Consider the following 21,534-nt stretch of genomic DNA (forward strand, 5'->3'; position numbering starts at 1 on the left):
TACGCCTATGAGACAGCAATGAAAATATTTTATTTTCTCTTCTTGAGATTGAACAAAGTTATTGGACGAGCGGTTTTGTTTTATTTGTTTACGATATACAAGTTGTTGTTTTATTGGTGGCCAATACAGTGTAGAGGCTTGTTCATATCAATCCAATTATGTACGTACACGTTGGTATAGATAACATCAGCCATATTGTATAAAATGTTAAGATACGGTTATCTATCGCATTGATATGAGATATAAATATTATGGTCAATGATAAAAGAAGGACGTAAAAATATCGGCAATCTTCATATCTAGCAATCAACATATTTTTGCTTTAAACTTACTAAACGGGGTTGATTTTAAATTTCTTTTTTTGCGTTTCATTATAATATTTTAGACGTATTTTTGATTGCACTTTATTCATAATCTATAATTTCCTACCATTGTTTAAGCTTGTCATTCTTATCTATCAGCGTACTTCTCAAAAATCATATTTTTATTAAAATTTATTCAATCCAGTCTGTTAAACATGTTAGTGTTTTAAAATACACGATTTCGGTATACCCAACTCTTCTTAAATTTAAATCAACGGTTTCTATTTATAACGATAATCTGTTACACTGTGATTTTACAACAAAGTAAGAAATTAATCCCTTTATTGTGTCAGTTGACATTATTATCAGCATTATTATCAGTCGTATTGTAACAGACATATAAACCGTTGTAGGTAATCCTTCAATGATGGAAGAGGATAAATAGTTAAATTTAAATTCTTATATAGCACATTTCGAAAACAAGTTGATTACAAACCTTCAGAATTATCGCTGTGGATATAAGGAATTATCAGAAGGACGAAAACATGTTAAGATGCGTATTTATTTCGAAGAAATCTTGAAAAATTTGTGAGTATGCCAGTGAGGTGAATTAAGACAAATTAATTCTTTACTGGATCGTCTTCCCTCTTTAAATAGTTCTTCTACCTCATTTTAGCCCTTCTAATTCTTTCGGATTCTTCATATATTCATAATGTTATTTGATTAATTCATTTGCCACGTTTTTGTCTTACGCCTTCTTTAGTTGACACTTCTTTTCTTTTAAATATTCTGCTTTAATAGCATTTGGTTTATATTTAACCTTCACGTTTTTTTATGACAGTAATGATAACTATAAAGTCGTGTTTTTGTGAAGGTGGAAAATTTGGAAAATTTCTGAATCTCAGACGTAACTGTATAAAATTACTTATTTCTTTTCCTTGTCTGGTAATAAACGATCTGGGTTAGTTATTACGGAAATATTTACTACAATATACTTACAATTCTTAAGAAACAATTAATGATTTTGTGATCTTCACTCACCTTTCACCTCTGTTAAGGCCATAGATCGAGAAGCCAAGGCCTGTTGAGGCAATATTTGGAAAGAGCTTCTTTCGAAAGGGTCGCTGGGGACATCGCTGGACCGATTTCCCGTACAGTAACTGATAACCGGTACAATTTAGTGCCCATGGATTATTTCAGTAAATGGCCGGAGGCATATACTCTTTCTGATCAAGAGGCCTCGATGGCCACCGAAGTACTGGAATTGTTGTCAATGAACATCACAATAACTGGGATAACTATATCCAGCTCTTTCTTCTTGAATATCGAAGTTAAATCTATGAGTTGACAAGCGAAATACCAGCAAAAGTTTTATTTGGGAAAGAGTTGCGGCTTCCTGCTGATCTATTATTTGGAAATTGACGATGTTCATGTAAAGGTCCGAGTACATTTGAGAATAAAGAGCGATAGGATGAAAGCTCGATATAACAGATGAGTTAACTCTACCGGGTCCAAGGAAGGAGATTTGGAGTGATTATATAATCCAGTACGCTATAAGGGGTGTTGTCCAAAGCTACATAAGTCATGGGAAGATCCGTATTCTGTGGTATTTCGAATCGATGATGTTGTCTACCAAATGAAACTACCAAGAACAAAAATGAAGATCGTGCGTCTGCATCGGTTTGCCCCGTATCGAGCAGACAGTGGACTGGCAGGGTCGCCAGTCTAAAGGAGAAGGTAATGTTACTTACGACTGACAATCGAATGACAGCTGTTGGTGTTTGGAATCATCCTTAAATCAGAAGTGTTATGGGCAGACATTTTTATATCATCCTTTAACCAGAAGTGTTATGCGAGGACAGTGGAGGGTCGAGGTGATTTGTCAAATTAATTAATTTTTGAATGTCAGTTAGTTTAGTATTTTATACATTTTTAATCAAGTTTGAGTTCGTGATCCACGTGTTTCAAGAAAACCACGGTACAACATTGTTGGCAAACTTACAAAACACAAAGAGTCATTACACTGAAAAAAATCAACAATAAAAATAATAAATAAAACAAAATATTAATTTATAATAAACAGTTCTAAAAATTTGTTTGCCACAGCAGTAAAATTTATTTTTCCTTATTGTTATTACGATAAACAGCTTCCAAAAATGAGACAACACTAGATAAACAATAAATTGGGTTGGGAAATCTCTCGTAAAAGTTACAGATCTGTTTATTTAAGATTAAGTTTACTGGTTGCATATTCGGTAGATTTTTTGATTTTTGAATCATTTCGTCAGAGCAGTTCCTATATGAAAATTTATCACAAACATGGGCGTCCTAGTAGTTATGAAACAGAAGGACATTTTTGACACATTGGAAATTCAACATAAAGATGTAAGGCTACCAAAAAGTGCTATAAGGATAATGTAAAATCTCATACAAACGTTCAAACAGTATTTTTCATTATACGCTATGTTATATAAAATCTAAACTCAATTTTATAAAAATTTTTGTTTATTAACATTAATACCAATCATACCGATACAAAAAGTGAGAAGAGACAAAAGTCAAATTAGAGTTAAGATTTGTTATTCAACTACGTGCGTTAGGAGACTTATAGAAAGCATTTATATTTACTCTTTTAACAGACATTTAAAATATCTTACATAAGTCAAACAATTTTTCAAAATTAAACTAGAATATACACTCATTTGCGATTAAAAAGAACCCATTTTTTTCATAAAGATACAGCGATATTGTCATCCCAGGGCATACTACGTTCTTGTCAGATGTTAGCAAAGCATTTGTCGCTGTATAGTATACCAATTTAATTAAATCTTGATCTGAAAGGTATTCAGATTACTAAGAAACCTTTAGTAGAACCAGAAAACTTCTTTTCAATCTCTTGGAATTGTTTGATCATTAAAAATAAGTAACATTAGACTCTAACATTGGAAATTTAGATTAGTCAATGGAAGTGATACATTTTATTCATTTCATGAGAGTCGTAAAAAATGAAAAAATCACTTATTATTTATTTATTTAAGAGCTTTATATGACATATCTAACTATCTAACTAACATAATATCTATCTTTATAGAATATATCTAACATAATTTGCGGTAAAATGTACAAATACGAAAGCTACACTCTACCTTTAAAATGCATTTTGATTCTTGTCGCTAGGATACTTTGATCAAAAGATATCGAATTCTTACCGTCAAGTTGATACACATTTTATTTAAAAAAGTGATTCCGCGCGCTTAACTGATATTCAAAATCGCCGGTCGCTTCAAGCGTTATTTATGAGAGAACGGTTCATTCCACACAAAAAGCGCTAATAAAATTTAGCTTGTTGCTATGATTTTTAGAGGTTCAGTGGCAATTTCGTCTCTAACGACCGGAGAATGAACAAAAAAAAATGTTAGTGCGAAAATATCCCGAAATGCAGGTGCTATAAATTTTTGAAGATAAAAATTCTGATGAAATCTAAATAATATTAATTAAATATTATATATTTATATATCAATTCACGAGCTGTCATTTCAAAGCTTACGATGAGATTGAGGTTATGTACGGCGTGAACGCCCATGATCTCATCAGCGACTATTTGTTCAAACTGTTTAACTACGTATTAGGCGCCATTGGTCGTTATCTTCAACCTTATAAAACCCTTATCTTTTAATTATTATTCTCGATTTTTTAATGATTTATTTTACAATACATTAGCAGGTTATTATAATATTTACTGATGTTTCTTCTTTATTTTCCAGAAAAATATCTGATATGGTATGATAGTGTTGACAATATTTATCACAATTCTGTTTGCTTTATTATAAATTATAATTCAAAGCTTCATTTATTTGTAATACCATATCGTTATGACGGAATTTGATTTCAGTTATCTTAAAATCGTTAACGATGATACAGTGGATAGAGTGAGTGTTTTGTTGGAACAATGTCGCAGGAGCAACAAGTGAGTTAGTTCTATCTGTTCTATCCGCAAATAACTTCAGCGCTTGAACAAAGTTTATACACCTTTGCTTCTGAAAGTAAATACGGTGTTTTTGGTATTACGAATTAGTGTCACTGGATTTTTTCGTTGGTTCAGAGTCGTATTTTATTGTTTTAAACATCTTTTAGATCAACAATTTTAAGATACGCTTAACACACAGAATTAACATAGTTTTTAATTGTCTTATCTGAAAACACACTTATTTTGGCACAATTTATCAAAAAATGAAAATATTCTAATAAATTAAAAAAAAAACTTTATTTTTTGATAAAATCCTGCACTAGTTTTATAGTTTGAAACATTGCAATAAAGACGGTGTATTTAGCTTCCAGTGTCCTCTTTTTTTTCTTTTTTTTTGTACTCCTGTTTTATACTAGTAGAATTTAAAAATACAATATTTATTTATATTATTTAACATATTTTTATCTTTCTTTACACCGATTCATACCCATTGGCACTTGACCAAGAGCAGAAAATATTCTTCATGTTTTAGTAGAAGCACATTCTCAAATCTGTTACCAAAGTTGCTCATGTCTTGACATGCTCTTCCCTTCTTTTAGTTTTCTCTTAATTTTTCATAAAATTTTTTGTTTCCAAAAGATTTGTTTGTTTCTTCTCGTTAAAAAACCATTAACCAACTTCACAACAATAACAAACATTTTTCTTGTAGGCTTTATAATAGTAAAACACAAAATGTATATAAATAATAAACGTAAATTAAAAAACTAGGAACGAGGAGAGATTATCAACACAAATTTGTAAATATAAAGGACATAATAATTCGAAAAACTGAAAAATCTTCTCTGTAAAAATATATAGTTTTTATAGATACTTTTCGTGTGGGTTGAAGATTTTGGTATGTCTTCTTTCTGATCTAATATCGTGTGTATTGTGTATTTTATGTATAAATTAATCATATATTAATCCTAATTTTCATTATTTTGTTGACAAAATGATTTAACAACAAGGATAATATCAACAAAATACCTAAAAATCCTAATACCTAAAAATGTTGAATACTTCAACCATCAGTTAAGATGAAACACACATTTATTCATAATATGGAAACAGTTGGGTCTTAAGCTCAGTACACGCTACAGCTTAATAGATACATGATTCCAATTTATTCTTCATACAAAATCTTAGTTTATTAATTAGTCATAAACCTATTGTGTAATTATGAAATTCAAATCCAGGATCAGTAGAAAAGTAAGAAATTCAAATAAAAAGTCTTGCGACTCATTACAATTTCAATTTTTCGATATGTACTCATTTTCTCATTACTTGTGATGATCAAATAAAAACTATTAAAGAAGAGATTTTGTATTACTTCTAAAAATATGATACACGACTGGAAATCATCCTTATGAGGCCACAATCAAACCAAAAACTGAACAGATGCGACTAAATCGTAAACATTCTTGGAGCCAATTAAAATAAAAATCCTACGAAAGCTAGAAAACCAACCGCTGTGGCATAAAACAGAAAAATTGAATAGAACAACCATATAGAAACGGTAAAGGATAGATACATGAAAATACAAGAGTCCAATCGCTGAATGGAAAAAGATCAACAGGATCCCCGAGAAAAAGGGTCTCAGATACCATCAGCTGATGCTATAACCGACGCTAAAACAGATGCCTATTCAAATAAAAGAAGACGAATATAATAATTTAATTTAAATCTTTGTCGAATCAGAGAGAACAGAAGCATCAAAATAATCTTTAATAGTGGGCTTGACATTATAAGAGAAGAGCTATAATAAGCATTAAAACAAGCTAAAACTTGAAAGTCTCCCCATCCTAATGAAATTCCTATCGAATTACTTAAAACTGTGGATATTAAGTCTACTAACTTACTTTTGGATCTATTCAACATTAAATAATGTAACAAGGAATATTGCCTAGGGAATCGCACCATACCCTTAATGAGTCATGTTTTAAAATTATTTTTAAAAGTAATTCACAACAGAATACATAAAAAATAGACGAATACATAAGTAATACACACATGGGATTTAGGAAAGGTCTGGCACTGTCGAAATACACTATTTGCCGCGAGTGTTCTTTCACAGAGATACCTAGATATGAAACAGGAAGTATATGATTACTTCAAAGATTTTGAGAAGGCTTTTATCAGAGTGCAGCATAATCGTCTTATTTTTTATAGAAATTTTGTTAAACAAAAAACACAGACAGCAGAAACATTAGAATTATTTGTAACCTACCGTCCCTGCTCATATTATTTCTTTTAAATGGTCAATGTGGTTCCAATGAAAAATTATTCCATCAACTGATTTTTTTCCGATGGAGTTCATGTCTGGTCCATTGCCGGGCCATGGTAATAGAAGAATTTCTTTCCCAATCAAATAACTTTTAATACTTTTCGTTGTAATGGAAGGTGCTCCATCCTACATAAATAATTTACGATAATTACCAAACCACTTGTTTATTTATGGAACCAATTTGCCTGCAAGACTCCTTTATACTGGTCCTGTTGCATCTACTGTTAGTTCTACTACATAAACGTCCCATTCCTTTGTACTTTTGCTTTTGATGACCAAATCATTACTGAGCCCCTCTCATATGTTTCCCATAGACGTCTTCGGACAACAAAAAGTATGAAAACAAGAAGAACCTACTTTTTTACCAATTTAGTCCAGTCGATATGTCAATTGGCCCAAGCTAAATGTTTCTTGAACCCCATGCTGTACAGATACGATGGCCACTGATACTGAATTCGCTGCTTCTTCCAATTATAATTGTTCGAACTGGCGATTACCGGAGTTAACCATCAAAAGATGATCGAAATTCTGAGAACAACTGGAGTTGACGAACAAGACTTGCGAATTATCTCAGAACTATACTGGCACCAAACGGCAACAATTGAAATAGAGCACACAACATCCGAAGACATACAAATCCGACGAGGAGTGAGACAGGGTTGCGTCTTATCACCGCTACTCTTTAATTTGTATTCGGAGTCTATATTCAGAGAAGCATTAGACGAGGTCCAAGGCGGAATTAAGATTAACGGAATCAGCATAGACAACATTAGATATGCTGATGATACCGTCTTAATAGCAAGCAACGCACAAGAACTACAAAATATAATAAATGCGGTAGTTCACCACAGCGAAATGTTCGGTTTACATCTAAACGTTTCCAAAACTAAAACTTTAGTATTTTCAAAGACACCAATAAACGTACAGGTGTATGCCAAGGGTCAAATAATAGAACAGGTAAATTCCATAAAATATTTGGGAACAAATATCAATAGTCAGTGTAATCCAAAAAAAGAAATCCTATCAAGAATCGAACAAGCAAGGAAAACATTCATGAGCATTAAAACATTTTTTACAAGATCAGACCTTACTCTACAGCTTAGAATCCGAATGATCAGATGTTACGTTTTTTCTATCTTACTGTATGGCTGTGAAAGTTGGACAATGGACTCTGAAATAGAAAAAAGAATAGATGCCTTTGAGATGTATATATACAGACGAATGTTGAGGATTCCATGGGTACAAAGAGTTACTAATGTTGAGGTACTTCGTCGCATGTGTAAACAAAAAGAATTACTAAGAATAATCAAAGAGAGGAAAATGCAATACTTGGGTCATGTGCTGAGAGGCGAAAGATATGAATTACTTCAAGTTATACTGGAAGGGCAAAAGATCAGTAGGAAGACGCCAGAACTCGCGGCTGAAAGACCTGAGGAGATGGTTCGACCGCTCATCCGCAGAGATCTTTCGCGCAGCAGTTTCCAAAACTACAATTGCCATTTGGATCGCCAACCTTCGAAAGGACACGGCGCAATGAGAAGAAGAAGAAGAAGAACTGGCGATTGAAATACACATGAAGATACTTTTAAGGTGCTTGGAATGCAAAAAACTTAAATTTTTCGAGTGAGTCTAATAATTTGAGCAGGAGCTGTAACTGGCATTGAACAGCAAAAGTTAAATATGAACTAACTGAGGACAACCAGATTCGTTGTACCATGCGCCAAGCGTGTATTCTTTCACCATTGTTGTTTAATTTATATATTCAGTGAGGGCCTAATAATAAACGGTAAGCCACTCAAGGACACCGTCCTTTTGGAGTGAACACTAGAAAAATTATGGATTAAAAATAAATCTGAAGAAAACTAAGTTCATAATAATTTCGAAAGCACAAAATACCACAGATTAACTAATACTAGTTAATCCCGAAATTAAGCAAACAAAGCGATCAAACAAAAAAAAATAGATGCTCATTAGATGCACAAAAAACTTTTTTGTGATGGTAATACCAATATAACGCTGCGGATAAGAATGCTACGATGTTATAATTAAATGATGTTAACTTGAACTTTGAACAAAAAAAATTGAACAAAATTATAATTGTTAGAATGATTTCCAATCTCCGATAGAAGAGGAACTTGGAGAAGAAGAGGAAGTATTGAAACCTTCCAATTATAAAATAACTAAATTTCTTAACACTTCAACCTTATCACTCTCGAAAGTATAAATAAAAAACAATTTCCGCTCCTTTATCATTTACCTGATATACTTATTCAGTGGCGGTATGTGTTCTGTCTTTTGTTTGATTATCATCCAGTTGACACGTTGATAGTGGCGTATATGTTTAATTACAATTTTTAACAACGGTTAGTGACTCATGGTAGAATTTACGGTATAATATATTCTTAGAAACAAGCTATTTAATTAACACTGGTTATTCAGCTATAAACAGTAAATGTGTAAATAAAGTAGATAGGATGCTTAAATAAGAAAATGATTATGGTTGGTGTAGAAACTGTATAAGTCCTTTATCACAGTTTTTAATCCACTGATTTTTAATAAAAGTTTTTTTGTTCATTCGTCCAAATAAATATTTTGTTTTCATTTTTTTTTTTCAAATGCTAAATATGCTTCTTTACATAAATCTATATTTTTTACAAAAGTCCAATACTAATTCGAATGCTGCTTTACGAACAAATACTCTTCTATTTCGAAACTCTTATGTAACTATTTTTCCATAAATTTTCTTTTAAATACTCAGAGAAATTGAGTCAAACGACATTTATTTCGATCGTTCGACAATACTTGTTTTCAAATCCGTTAATTAGATTTATTGGGTGACTAAAAAGAAAGAAAGACATAATCCAAAAATTGATTTGACACCTGAAAAATGAAATATCATGTATCGTGATTATTAACTTACTTACTTACTTACTTAGTCCTAAGCCTTTCTACCGTTAGGTGTAAGGCTGGTGGGGTTAAGATTTGCACTGTTGTCTCCATGCTATCCGGTCTTGTCTTAGATTTCGTGCACTTTCCCATGTCAATCCTTTTTTCTCAACTTCTTTTCTGATTTCGTCTACCCACCTAACTCTTGGTCTTCCTCGTTTGTTTTTCCCTTGCATTCTCGTTTCAAACACTCGTTTTGTTAATCTTTCATTCGACATTCTACACACGTGCCCGAACCATCTTAGTTGCCCCTCTACTATTTTTTCATTTATTGGTTCTAGTTTTAGGTTTTGTCTGATTGTTTCGTTTCGTATTTTGTCTATCCTCTTTTTGTTTGCTATTTTCCTCAGGAACCTCATTTCCATAGCATTGACTCGAGATTTTTGTCTCCCAGTCAATGTCCATGACTCGCTATTATAGATGATCGTAGGTCTAACTACTGATTTAACGACTGCCGTTTTTACCTTCTCCGGTATTTCTTTTTTCCCCAAAAATGTTGTTTTCATAGTGTTAAATAAGCTTCCTGTTCGTCCCATTCTCTCATTTATTTCCATGTCTTGTGTACCGTTTGATTCAATTATTGCTCCTAGGTATTTAAAATGTTCCACTTGTTCTAGTTGTTTTCCGTTTAATTGTATTGCGTGTGTCTTTCTCTTATTTGAAATTATCATTGTTTTTGTTTTCTCTGCATTTATTTTCATATTTATGTTTGACAGTTCTTCTTCTAGGATTTCAAGGTTGTTCTGTAGGTCTTCTCTGTTTCCTGCTATCAAAACCATATCGTCTGCAAATAGAAGCTCTGATAGTTGAGTCTGTTTCATTTGCCAGTGTCCTAATGTTAGTTTTCTCATTTTTCTCTTGGCTTTCTTTATTGCTTCATCCAGTACCAATGAGAACAGCAGTGGGCTCAACACGCATCCCTGTTTGACGCCTTGACTTGTAATAAATTCTTCGGATTCCTCGTTGTTCGTTCTCACCGTATTTGTATTATTATTGTACATATCCTTTATTACATCAATTGTTATTCTGTCAACTCCTCTTTCCTTTAATGTCGTCCATACGACCTTTCTTTGTATTCTGTCAAACGCCTTTTCCAGATCAATAAAGCATATATGTATTTCTCTATTTTTATTGATTACTTTCTCACTTATTTGTCTTATTGTGAATATATGGTCTTGCGTGCTTCTGTCCTTCCTGAATCCACATTGTGTATCTTCCATAGTTGGTTCTATTTGGGTTTTTATTCTTGTTTCTATTATTCTTACGAATACCTTCCCAGGAATACTTGATATAGTAATACCTCGGTAATTATTACAGTTTCTCTTGTCGCCCTTTTTGTGTATTGGTAGTATAATGTCTTTCTTCCAGTCCTGTGGTATTTCTGCTCTCTTTATGATATCATTCATTAGTTCTTTCATGCTGTCCACTCCCTCTATTCCCATGAATTTTATCATTTCCGGGGTGATATCATCCTTGCCTGGTGCTTTGCCTAATTTAACTCTTTCAATTGCCTTTTCTAGTTCCTCTGTTGCTATGGGTTCTACTTTTTGTTCTTCATTAATTTCTTGTATCTCCACTATGTTGTCTACGTCTGTATGAGTTAGCTCTTTGAAATGTTCTCTCCATCTTTCCATTATTTGGTTTTCTTCTGTTATTACCTTTCCATTCCTGTCTTTTATATTCGGCATCATGTGTTCTTTCTTTTGTCTGAGCTGTTTTAATGCGCCATAGAAGAGTTTTTGGTTTTCTCTATAATTATTTGTCATTTTTAGTCCAAACTTTTCCCATGACCTTTCATTTTCTGCTTTCACAGCTATTTTAACCTCTTTTCTTTTTTCTTTATATGCCTCATAATCTTCAGGGCGCTTTGTACTTAGATATCTCTTCCATTTTTCTTTTTTGTTCTTTACTTTCCTTCGTATTTCGTACGTCCACCATTGAGTTCTCCTCATGCTATTATTTGCTATTTTTGTCTTCCCGCAAGTTTCCTCAGCAGCTATGATTAAGCTGGTCTTGAGATTTTCCCACTTTTCTTCTATACTTGCAGTTTTTGTCCTACCTTTCAAAATTGTCTAGTTTTTCTTGGAATATCTTCTTATATCTTTCTTCTTTTAATTTGTAGCTTTTTACTTTTTCATTTACTACCTTTCTCCTCTTTTCTTCATTTTCTTTTGCTGTTCTCATTCTCATTATTACTAGATGATGATCACTGCCAATCTCTGAGCCTCTTTTGACTTTCGTGTCTTGTACTCTTTTCCATTTGTTGCTACTTACCAAAAAGTAATCTATGATTGATTTTTCATTTCTACTTTCTTGTACTCTCGTGTATTTGTGTACTTTTTTATGTTTAAATTTTGTATTTGTTATAACAAGTTTATTCTCCATACATATTTCTATTATTCTTTCACCATTTTTGTTTCGTATTTCTTCTCCTTCTTTTCCCATGCATTCCTCAATTCCATTGTTATTATTTCCGACTCTACCGTTTAGATCTCCCATTACAATTATATTTTCTTCATTAGAAAGACATTCATCAGAAAGACATAATGCAAAAATTGATTTGACACCTGAAAAATGAAATATCATGTATCGTGATTATTAAATAAATATTAAATACTCTAATAAATAATGTTCTGCCTTTAAGTTTCATTGTCATTGATAAAAATGTAATCACACCCTCGTATTGACAATTCTCAATCCGAAGTAAGTCCTACCTCGCTCCGTATCACCTTTCGTGATAACAACAGAATTTATTGGCGATCAAAACAAAAAATAATATACCGCCAGCGGTCCTGACGAACTCTCGTCGCAGAAAATGACTACACCCGGCCAATAATCGCACTGGTCCGCGAATTTTTAGGGTGAGTCAAAGGCGATTTCATAAGTCATTGCTACCGAACGAAACGGCTCAGTTTTTTATGATTGTTTTTAATCATTTACCACTTTCGTGTTCGAAATATTTAATTAAATGCGTCCACTGTGGGTTTCTCTCGCTTTTAATGTCGAATTGTTGTAAATTTTATGTGTCCAAATAATTTAGAAGTCATTCTAATTTTTTTTGTTTAATATCACACTTTTAGAGATTGAATTGAAGTGATTAATCACTTAAAAGGTGAGAAAGATTCTCAGGCGTCCGTAAATATTATAATTGATCAAAGTGGAAGCAATTTCTTTAGGGAAAGGTATATAGAATAAACTGTGAAATCTATGTCATAAGATCGACATATTTTAGTAAAGGTTTATCACTGATGAACATGCTAATATTCTTCCATTGCTGTTTACCACTGTATGTATATCTACTTAATGATACATAATATAATAACATGATTGCCAAAAGTAACCTTATCTTTTCTTTTATTTTTTTTTTCATAAATAGTCGCCTTATTAACGTGCTTAAAAGCAATAGCTAAAAACAAGCAGTTGAATAGGCGCCAAATTAAATAATTTTGCACCAGCTCCTTCGCCAAAATTAAAAAAAAAATTAATTGAAGATTACCTTTTTTTTAATTTTTCTTGATCTTTGAAGAACATATTAAATATTAAATTTATTAAATAAAAAATTGCTGTTTTCCCAATGTTTCGACAAAATAATAGCCAACATATCCAACGGCTCGTTTGTCTTATAATTTGAGTTCGAAGTGAGCAATAGGATCTGCGATAACAATACCTTCGAAATGAAAAATCGTCTTCTTCGTTTCCACTTCGAGGCATAATTCATCCGGAGTTTTTTTGGGTCGGAAACCCTTAGTTTTATAATCCGACGCAGGGCTATTAAAAGTAAAAAATAAAATCGAACAGAAGGGGAATTCAGGGTTGATATATTTAAAACAATAATTCAAACCGATACCTTACAAGGGTTGGGGTTTTTGCATATCGTGCTTTTAGAGTTGGAGTTAAGCTCAGACCGGGTGCTGTCGATTGGAGCAGTTAAATACGAGGGGAGTTCTATATGCCAAAGTCCTAACAACTTTATTAGAAATTAATTTTTATTTAATAAAAGAACAAAATAAAATCATTAAATTGAGACATTTATCCAAAAAATATAAAAAATAAAATGAATTTGCACCTACATAATAATATTGCATTTAATAACATATGGAAGAAGGTTCTCTGGTAGTCATCCTTAAAGATATCTTACAATAAGTGTATAAATGCAATGCCCTTTGTCCGTTGTTTTCGATAGAAGATGAAAGACACAGTCTCTTGTAGTAGTGTGGAAAAAAAAACAATTATTTATTGGTAGTTTAAGATAAGTACACACACTTAAACGACATTTCATACAGCGATGACTAACGTGTTAACTAAGGTACAAATATTAAAAGACTACGCTCCAAATCGTGGTCGATCCCAGTTTTTAATCTTTACCTAAAATTATAATTAACACATGTGTTTCTTTTCCTTTATGCAAGATAATGCCTCGTGTATGAAAATTATTTGTACGACACAAATGTCTTTTTCAGCGTATTGCACTGTAGATAAATGAGGTGAATCCAATGATGAGTTTTCCACGCAGGCACTGGTTTTCTAAACATGTCTGAATATATCTTGGTCTACTTGCTCTGTGTCGAGTAGTATGATTTAAAATTATATGTCCCCTGACACCAATGTTAAGACTAAGCATGTTGATTTGTTTGAGTATTCGTCTCCACAAAAATTCTTCAAGAGGGCTTACTGAAGCCGTTGAATTCCGTTGATTGTTTCGATCGGCTACTGGATGTGAACAATGTTATATTCCGTGTCAGAGCAATGCATCTTGGTGATAGTTTTATAAAATTCGTTTGATTTATTATATACTCACATCGATAACCGCCGCATAAGATAGCTAAATGTAACTTGTATAATACCAGAGGTTCGATGTGCTTACCTTTAAGCACCTTGTGTCCCATATCTTATATGCAACTATTTTGAAGGTGATGCTGCGAGATCTATCATCTCATTTAGGATACAGTTTAGCTTGGTATCAATGGTAATTATTGTTGTTGGTGAGCATGCCAACTCTCTGGTCCCACTTTTCTGTGTCTTTGAGTGTCACTTCAAAATAGTGAAAAAAGTTGATGTAACGGGAGAGATGTCACTTTTAATACATTGTATCTTAAGTTGCCAATGTTTACGAAATAGCCAATAATTTTGGGGTGTGTTCATACAGTGCTATCACTTCAAGTCCTATATATTCTTTTTCGACTGTATTAGTTTTATACGGTACATCTCACGCCTATAACTCGATTTAGTTTCCCCTCAGACCCGCAAAGGTCAACATTGAAAATGTGAGTCACTCGCTACAATTATGGTACTATGGTATAGATGATTCTATGATTTCTATGTTTGTTTTTTCACTGTATACTGCTTTATAAATTCTTGATTTCTTTAAAACTTCTATATTTTTTCATTTTCTTGTCTATTTTGTTTGAAATATCTTTATTCGTGTTCCCTTGTTTAATTTAAACCTTTAAGTTGATAAAGTTTACACCTTAGCGAAACAGTTGGTCTAAACTCTAATAACTCGTGTATTTTTCTTAATATATCTCTAGAGTTTACTTAAATTTTTATCCTTCTAGACTTCTATTAAATTATTCTTAGTTTAGCCACTACAGCTAAATTATTGGATAAACACAGACCCGTTTGCATTATCAAGGTCTGGAGGATCATGCACCGACGCTATATTTATACCGAGGCAAGTTATCTACTTATTATACGCAAGAGAAATAATCAAAACGATCAAAAATATCAGAACAAAACAATAAAAGTAAAAGTGGAAGAAGAACTAACTGTCCCGATTGAAGCTGGCAATGGGATAATAGAGGAGGATTCTTAGAGTTCTCTATTGTTCAACCTGAAACCCGATAATGGATGAAATAATAAAAAAAGTAAGAACTTAAAAAGTATACCAAACGGAAGAAAAACAACTTAAAATAATCTGCTATGCGGACGAGAGAGACGGTTCCTCAATAAGAAGAGGATCACTAGGAAGACCACGAAAACGATGGACTGACAACTTACACATTAAAAAACAGACAGCCATGTCTATACAAAAAAAGAACAGAAGACATTTGCATTATATATATTTATTAAGTTAATAGCATATACCTAAGTTTGATTAAGTTTTAAGTTAATTTTCTTTAGAAAGTTATGTAAAAGCGTGTCTTTTATATTATATCAAATTTTTCACCTGTATCGACGTAATCGATATTAGCGCGAAGTAATCATTTCATTCCAATCGAAGAGTTTCGCTTTCGCCCTCCAAAATCCAATATCCTAAGAAACTTACTACACAAACTTACAATTAGTGATGACGTAGCATCAAAATCAATCAATTGCTACGGAAAATGAAGACATTATATTAATCCTACCCTATAAGGTGAATTTCAGATGCATTGATTAATTTCATGGGGTGGAGAGGCACCCTTCTGCTCGATTAATTGAGAAATGTTTCTCAGAATGTATATTGCAATATTCATGATATAGGGTTGCCTTTAGTGAACGGAAATAAATCGATAATACGATCAGTGAATTTATTTGTTTCAGGATAATTCATGGTTCTCTGTGCCCTTGTGTATTGACGGCAAGAGCGCAACAATCAAGTCAGATTCATGCCTCAGCTTCTCACGTTGCCTTACACTTTTTGTGTCAGAATTCTGTTCAAAACTTTTATAATAATGTTTGAAGTATCTAGCAAAAGAGTTGTACGGTTAATAAAAACCTCAACAAAACATTATAAAAGCCCTTTGCTACTATTAAAAAAAATATGACACTGAGGTATTTGGTCTCCCAAATTATTTAACTTGTATTATAGCAGTTGATGCATAGACCGAAATTTTATTCATTACATACTATTTATATGCATTCCATAAGATTTTAACCATGTTAAATTGCTGTAAAACTTTAATTTTAATAAATTTTGAATAAAGCTCTTTAAGAAACCACCGCTTTCCTTACTAATTTACTTTTAACAGGAGATGATCAAAAGTTTCATAAAACAATTTCAAACAATGTTCTAGTGACCACATTTTTGTCGTTTTCTCACATTTTACTTATCGCTTCCTTTCTTTTGTTGCAGATAAATCAACTAGTAGAAGAAATACAAAGGCTACAGGGATGTCTGACGAAACTTCAAGAGTCGTCCATGTCCCAAATTACTATTTTAGAAGACCAATTGGAACAAAAACGGCAACAGATTGTACGATTAGAAAACAAATTGGATTTACAAAAGGATTATGAAGAAATGAAAAGAGAAATCAGGTAAGCTTTTGATTTTTAGTGTATACTGGTCATACTGAGAGACAAAGTAGGAACCGTCTTTACAAACATCAGCTAGTTAGTTTACTTTACTAATGCGTTGTTTTCTTTGCAGTATATTGCGATCCGACTTAGCCAATACTCCCGAAGGGAAAAATATAGAATTATTGTTAGAAAAATCAAAAAATCTTTCTGTACAAGACACTACGGATAAATCACCTTCACGGGAGATTGAAGGTAACTATTCACTGTAGTATTTAAGTAAAACTAAATGTAATTTGTTTTATTAATGAAACTCATATGATATTGAGGGTTAGTTTTTGCAGACTATTTTTAAGAACCGATACTAATGGTTTGGTCTTTGGTTATTTGTACTAGTTCTCTTGAATTGCAAAGTAATTTTCAGCATATAGTTTTTATCCAAATCAGTATTCTCCTGATATCCGCGTTCTTCCAGCATCTTCTAATGAGCGACGAAGCTCATTTTCATTTGGACGGAACCGTTAATAAACAGAATTACAGCTGCTGGCCTCCTGAAAACCCACGAAATCTTCATGAGCATCCTTTACGTTCTCAAAAAGTCACAGTGTGCTGTGCCATTAGTCCGACTGGCATTATTGGGCCATATTTTTTCGAAGAGGCTGGTCATACCGTCACCGTTAATTCTATTCGCTACGTTGACATGATCCAACATTTTTTGGTTCCAAAACCTACGCAGAAAAATATTCTCCGCAAACTATTCCCAGGACAACTTATTTCAAATTTCCAAGATTTGCCGTGGCCTCCAAGGTCTCCAGACCTATCAATTTGTGATTTTTTTCTATGGGGGTATTTAAAGAGTCGTGTATATGCTAGCAAGCCTCGTAATTTGATTGAGTTGGAGAACGCAATTCGCCAGGAAATCTGACTATTGATCGAGCGATGTTAGAGCGTGTTATGGAGGATTTCATAAAGAGGATCGAAAACTGCATTTAACGTGATGGTTACCATCTTGATGACATTATTTTCCATACTTAATTAGATTGTAAATGGCATAATATAAGCTTCATTTTGATGTTAATAAAATAACATTTGCTTGCAAATTTCTTTTGTACCATTTAGTTCAAATTCATCCTATTGCCAATTGTCACCCTGTATATTTGAAAACCTTAAAATTTATCCTAATTCTTGGACCCGATTAATTTTAGAACATTACTAAAGAATCTTTTTTCAGTTTACATACCCAAATTCTTTCCAAATTATTACAATTTTCTATTAGGTTTCCTTCTAATTGTAGACGGTAGATTCCGTTTAACAACTGTCAGAAAGTGGTGTATATAGACTTAGACCTCTTCTCTCCATGGCCTTCTTTACACCACCTCTCCAGCAGCTTTTTGGTCTTTCTCTCTTTCTCCTAGTGGCAAGAATACACTTCCATATTTTTCGTGACCATCTATCATTCGTAATCCTTTTCAGGTGATCATACCACTCGAGTTGTTTTATTTCAATGATTTCTTTGACTTTTTCGTTTCTTTCTTTATCGAGTCTTATTTTTCTACATCACCGTCTCCAGTAGTCCATTTCCATTGCATTAATTATGGATGTTTTATACATACGAATTTCATTTTGTTTATTTATGTCTACTTCGTAGCAAACTGTTTAGCTATCTTGTGGCTACACGTACCTGATTCATTCTTGATATTATTTCATTGCCACTTCCAACATTTGATGTCAAGTTCACACCCAAGTACGTAAAGCTATCTGTAGCTTCGATTTTGTCTGTCCCTATTATAGAGATCTTGGCCATTAACTTCAGCAACAAAATACTTTATTTTTATGTCTTATTTATTGACTCTTCGATCAATTTCCTAAACGTGTACTCTACGTTCATTTCATTCTCAGCTAGAACAGCCTGATCGTTTGCAAAATGAAATGTGAAAATCTTGTCGTCGCCTACTCGTATACCCATATTTTAGCATTTTCTCCTCCATGTAGTAAGGTCTTTATCTAAATATATCTTAAAGAGTATTGGTGATATACAGCATCTTTGCTTTAAGCTTTGCTTTAAACACCACATGTTTAAAAGTTGTGGGACAACCTATTCTACATCACTAGGTTGAGGCTAAAAATACTGTCAACAAACGATCTACCTGATTGGAACCCATTCTGTTCTGCATTATCTTTAATTTTCCTTTCTATTAAATTCTTAGCATATACCTTACCCAATACACATGACAGTATATTCGATCTCCTTTCTTCTACACATTACTGACGTATGCTTATTTTGGACTCCACCTGGGGCACATGCTTTGTTGTTTTTTAAACATCTCATCACCTTTTTGAGTTTATCCGTTGAGATTTCGTCATTTTCTTAATCATCTTCTTTATTGCTACCATTAAGCTCTTACATGAAACACATCTGGTTGAAAATTTTAACATTTTTTATATGGTTAACAAATATATCCTTAATTTTAACAGTAATACTTGACTTCAACATTATTTCGCCTTCCAATTAAAACAATCCGTGCCCGCAACAGTAGAAATTTAACAGTTTGAGATATTTTTTAGAGAACAATTATGCCTACAATCCGTAATGATAAACGTTCAAGTCACACAAGATATATCACTTAATTCCTTTAAAATTGTTCGAAATTTTTTACTTCCCTCATTAAGTAAAATGCACCGTTTTAGATGAACAATTAGAAAAGAAAGTGGAGGAAACAATATGTATCCATGACTACAAAAACAATTAAAATGATTACTTGGTGTCGAAATCGTGAGCAACGTGATTTTTATCTGTACAATTTAATAATAATTTGGTAAGAAATAATACAGAGCCGCAATTGGAGAATACAAACAAAAAGAATTTGAAATAAGGTGTCGTATGTTACAGAACATGTACTCGTCGGTTTTTATAACCTGTTTTGTCATAAAATTCTAGATGTTGTTGTAGAATAAATTATCACAAATAGAAAATATTGTAATAAAAAGTTAGTAGAGGTATTTACACATGGTCCGATTGAAAATAATGAAAATAATTATGAGGGTTTCCTGGGTAGATAGAGTTACGAACAATGAAGTACTGAGAAGAATAGGCAAAGAGAAGGAAGTTGAACTTACAATTAAAGAAAGAAAGCTACAGTATCTCGGACATGTGATGCGGGACGAGAAGTATGGCATCCTGCGACTCATAATGCAAGGAAAGATAGATGGCAGAAGAAGCATCGGAAGAAGACGAATTTCATGGCTTAAGAACCTGAGAGAATGGTTTGGATGCAGCTCAAAACAACTATTTAGAGCTATTGCCTAAAAAATTAAAATAGCTATGATGATTGGCAACCTCCGTAGCGGAGATGGCACCTGAAGAAGAAGAATTATGTAATACACTGAGAAATCGACTTCGTAAACAACTGTTATGCCAATTTTTCAAAAATCCAACCAACTTTCTGGGATGAGATCTTACGATGGCGATTTTGTAATTTCAAACTCATTGTTTTTAATTGATTAGTTGCCAAAATATCACAAAATTGACTGAGAATACTTTAATCGTTTGGATGCAATATTTGTAAAAAATATTTATGCAAACATTACACAAATATTTATGTAACAACAACGTTTATGTAGGATAAATATGAATTGTTGAATCGTGTCATCAATTTTTAAGAATCGTAAGAAATTTGTGGCTGGTCCGTCACTGCGCTTAATCCAATAATAATTTTAGTACGAATCAAAGAAGCTCAACAAAGCCACGGAGATAACATCTCATTGTTTGGTACAGTTAGTCTCATAACACAAATTTCCCAAAAAAAGTGAGACATAACTCATGAACACAACAGAATAATTAATACGAATTTTGTATTTTTAATTAGATCGGTCCTCTGGAGCATAGAAGAGGAAATCATGAATCAAAATCAAAAAACGTAGATGTTTCGACTAGATAGAATTTTATTGAGGTTGTTTGATGCTTGATGATTCGTAGATTCGAGTATTAGAATATTAATGGGTTAAAAAAACTTAAGTTTATTAAGAAATTTCGGCAAATTATGGGAAAATAGTATAATAGGCCATATTTTTTATTTTATTTTATATAAATGGCTTCCGAAAGTAATGCTATCTTTTATTAATATCAATAGAATATAATAGGTAATAAACCAAAGAGAAATAAAATTAAAAAATAGATAATAAAGTATTTAAATGCCAACATTTGAAATTAAATCAAGTGAAGTGTAGATGATGACTAATAAAGAATGGATATTACTTTACCTGCATCTTGTATAGGAGATAGTTTAATTTAAAAATAAAACTGATAGTTATTAACGTAAGTATGTAGATCATACTTGCAACAGTGAACTCTTAGATTGCTCTGAAACCAAAGGACTGGAACCATTTTGAACCCTTTTTACAATTCTTTATTATATGTGTTTAGAATGGGTACTAAGAGAAGGTCAATATTAAATATAGCAAGGACTTTAGGAATACTAAGGTCAAATATTAGCCTACGCTGATGGTGTTGCGATTATATCCACAATATATTATAAGAATAGTATCTTCAAAACTGCAGCAGAAAAAGTTAACCTTGCCAGGGAAAGTAAGTCCAAGTTTATGAAATTAATAGCATTGGGAGCCAGATTCTTTTTCTTTGTCAACCATTTTCCATCCACTCCTGAATGTAGGTCTCTCCCAATTGCTTCCATCTTTCTCTATCTTGCGCTAATCTAATCCACTGTTTGCCTGCCACTGTTCTTATGTCATCTACCCATCTTTTTTGAGGTCTTCCCGTGCTT

The 21,534-nt window shown here is 32.6% G+C and overlaps 1 protein-coding gene across 5 annotated transcripts in view; it reads left to right on the plus strand.

Annotated features, from left to right (window-relative positions):
• LOC140436593 (homeobox protein cut-like) overlaps positions 1–21,534 on the plus strand; it is a 260,307-nt gene that overhangs the window by 199,668 nt on the left and 39,105 nt on the right. For 4 of the 5 annotated variants that reach the window (XM_072525537.1, XM_072525539.1, XM_072525538.1 and 1 more), the window contains exons 3-4: positions 16,593–16,774; positions 16,887–17,008. In XM_072525537.1, the coding sequence (XP_072381638.1) occupies positions 16,593–16,774; positions 16,887–17,008 (304 nt within the window). Of the gene's footprint in view, positions 1–4,162; positions 4,270–16,592; positions 16,775–16,886; positions 17,009–21,534 lie in introns of those variants that run through there. The other variant, XM_072525541.1, reaches the window with a different exon arrangement.

Source organism: Diabrotica undecimpunctata, chromosome 3 (genome assembly GCF_040954645.1).
Source record: "Diabrotica undecimpunctata isolate CICGRU chromosome 3, icDiaUnde3, whole genome shotgun sequence".
Classification (NCBI taxonomy): domain Eukaryota; kingdom Metazoa; phylum Arthropoda; class Insecta; order Coleoptera; family Chrysomelidae; genus Diabrotica; species Diabrotica undecimpunctata.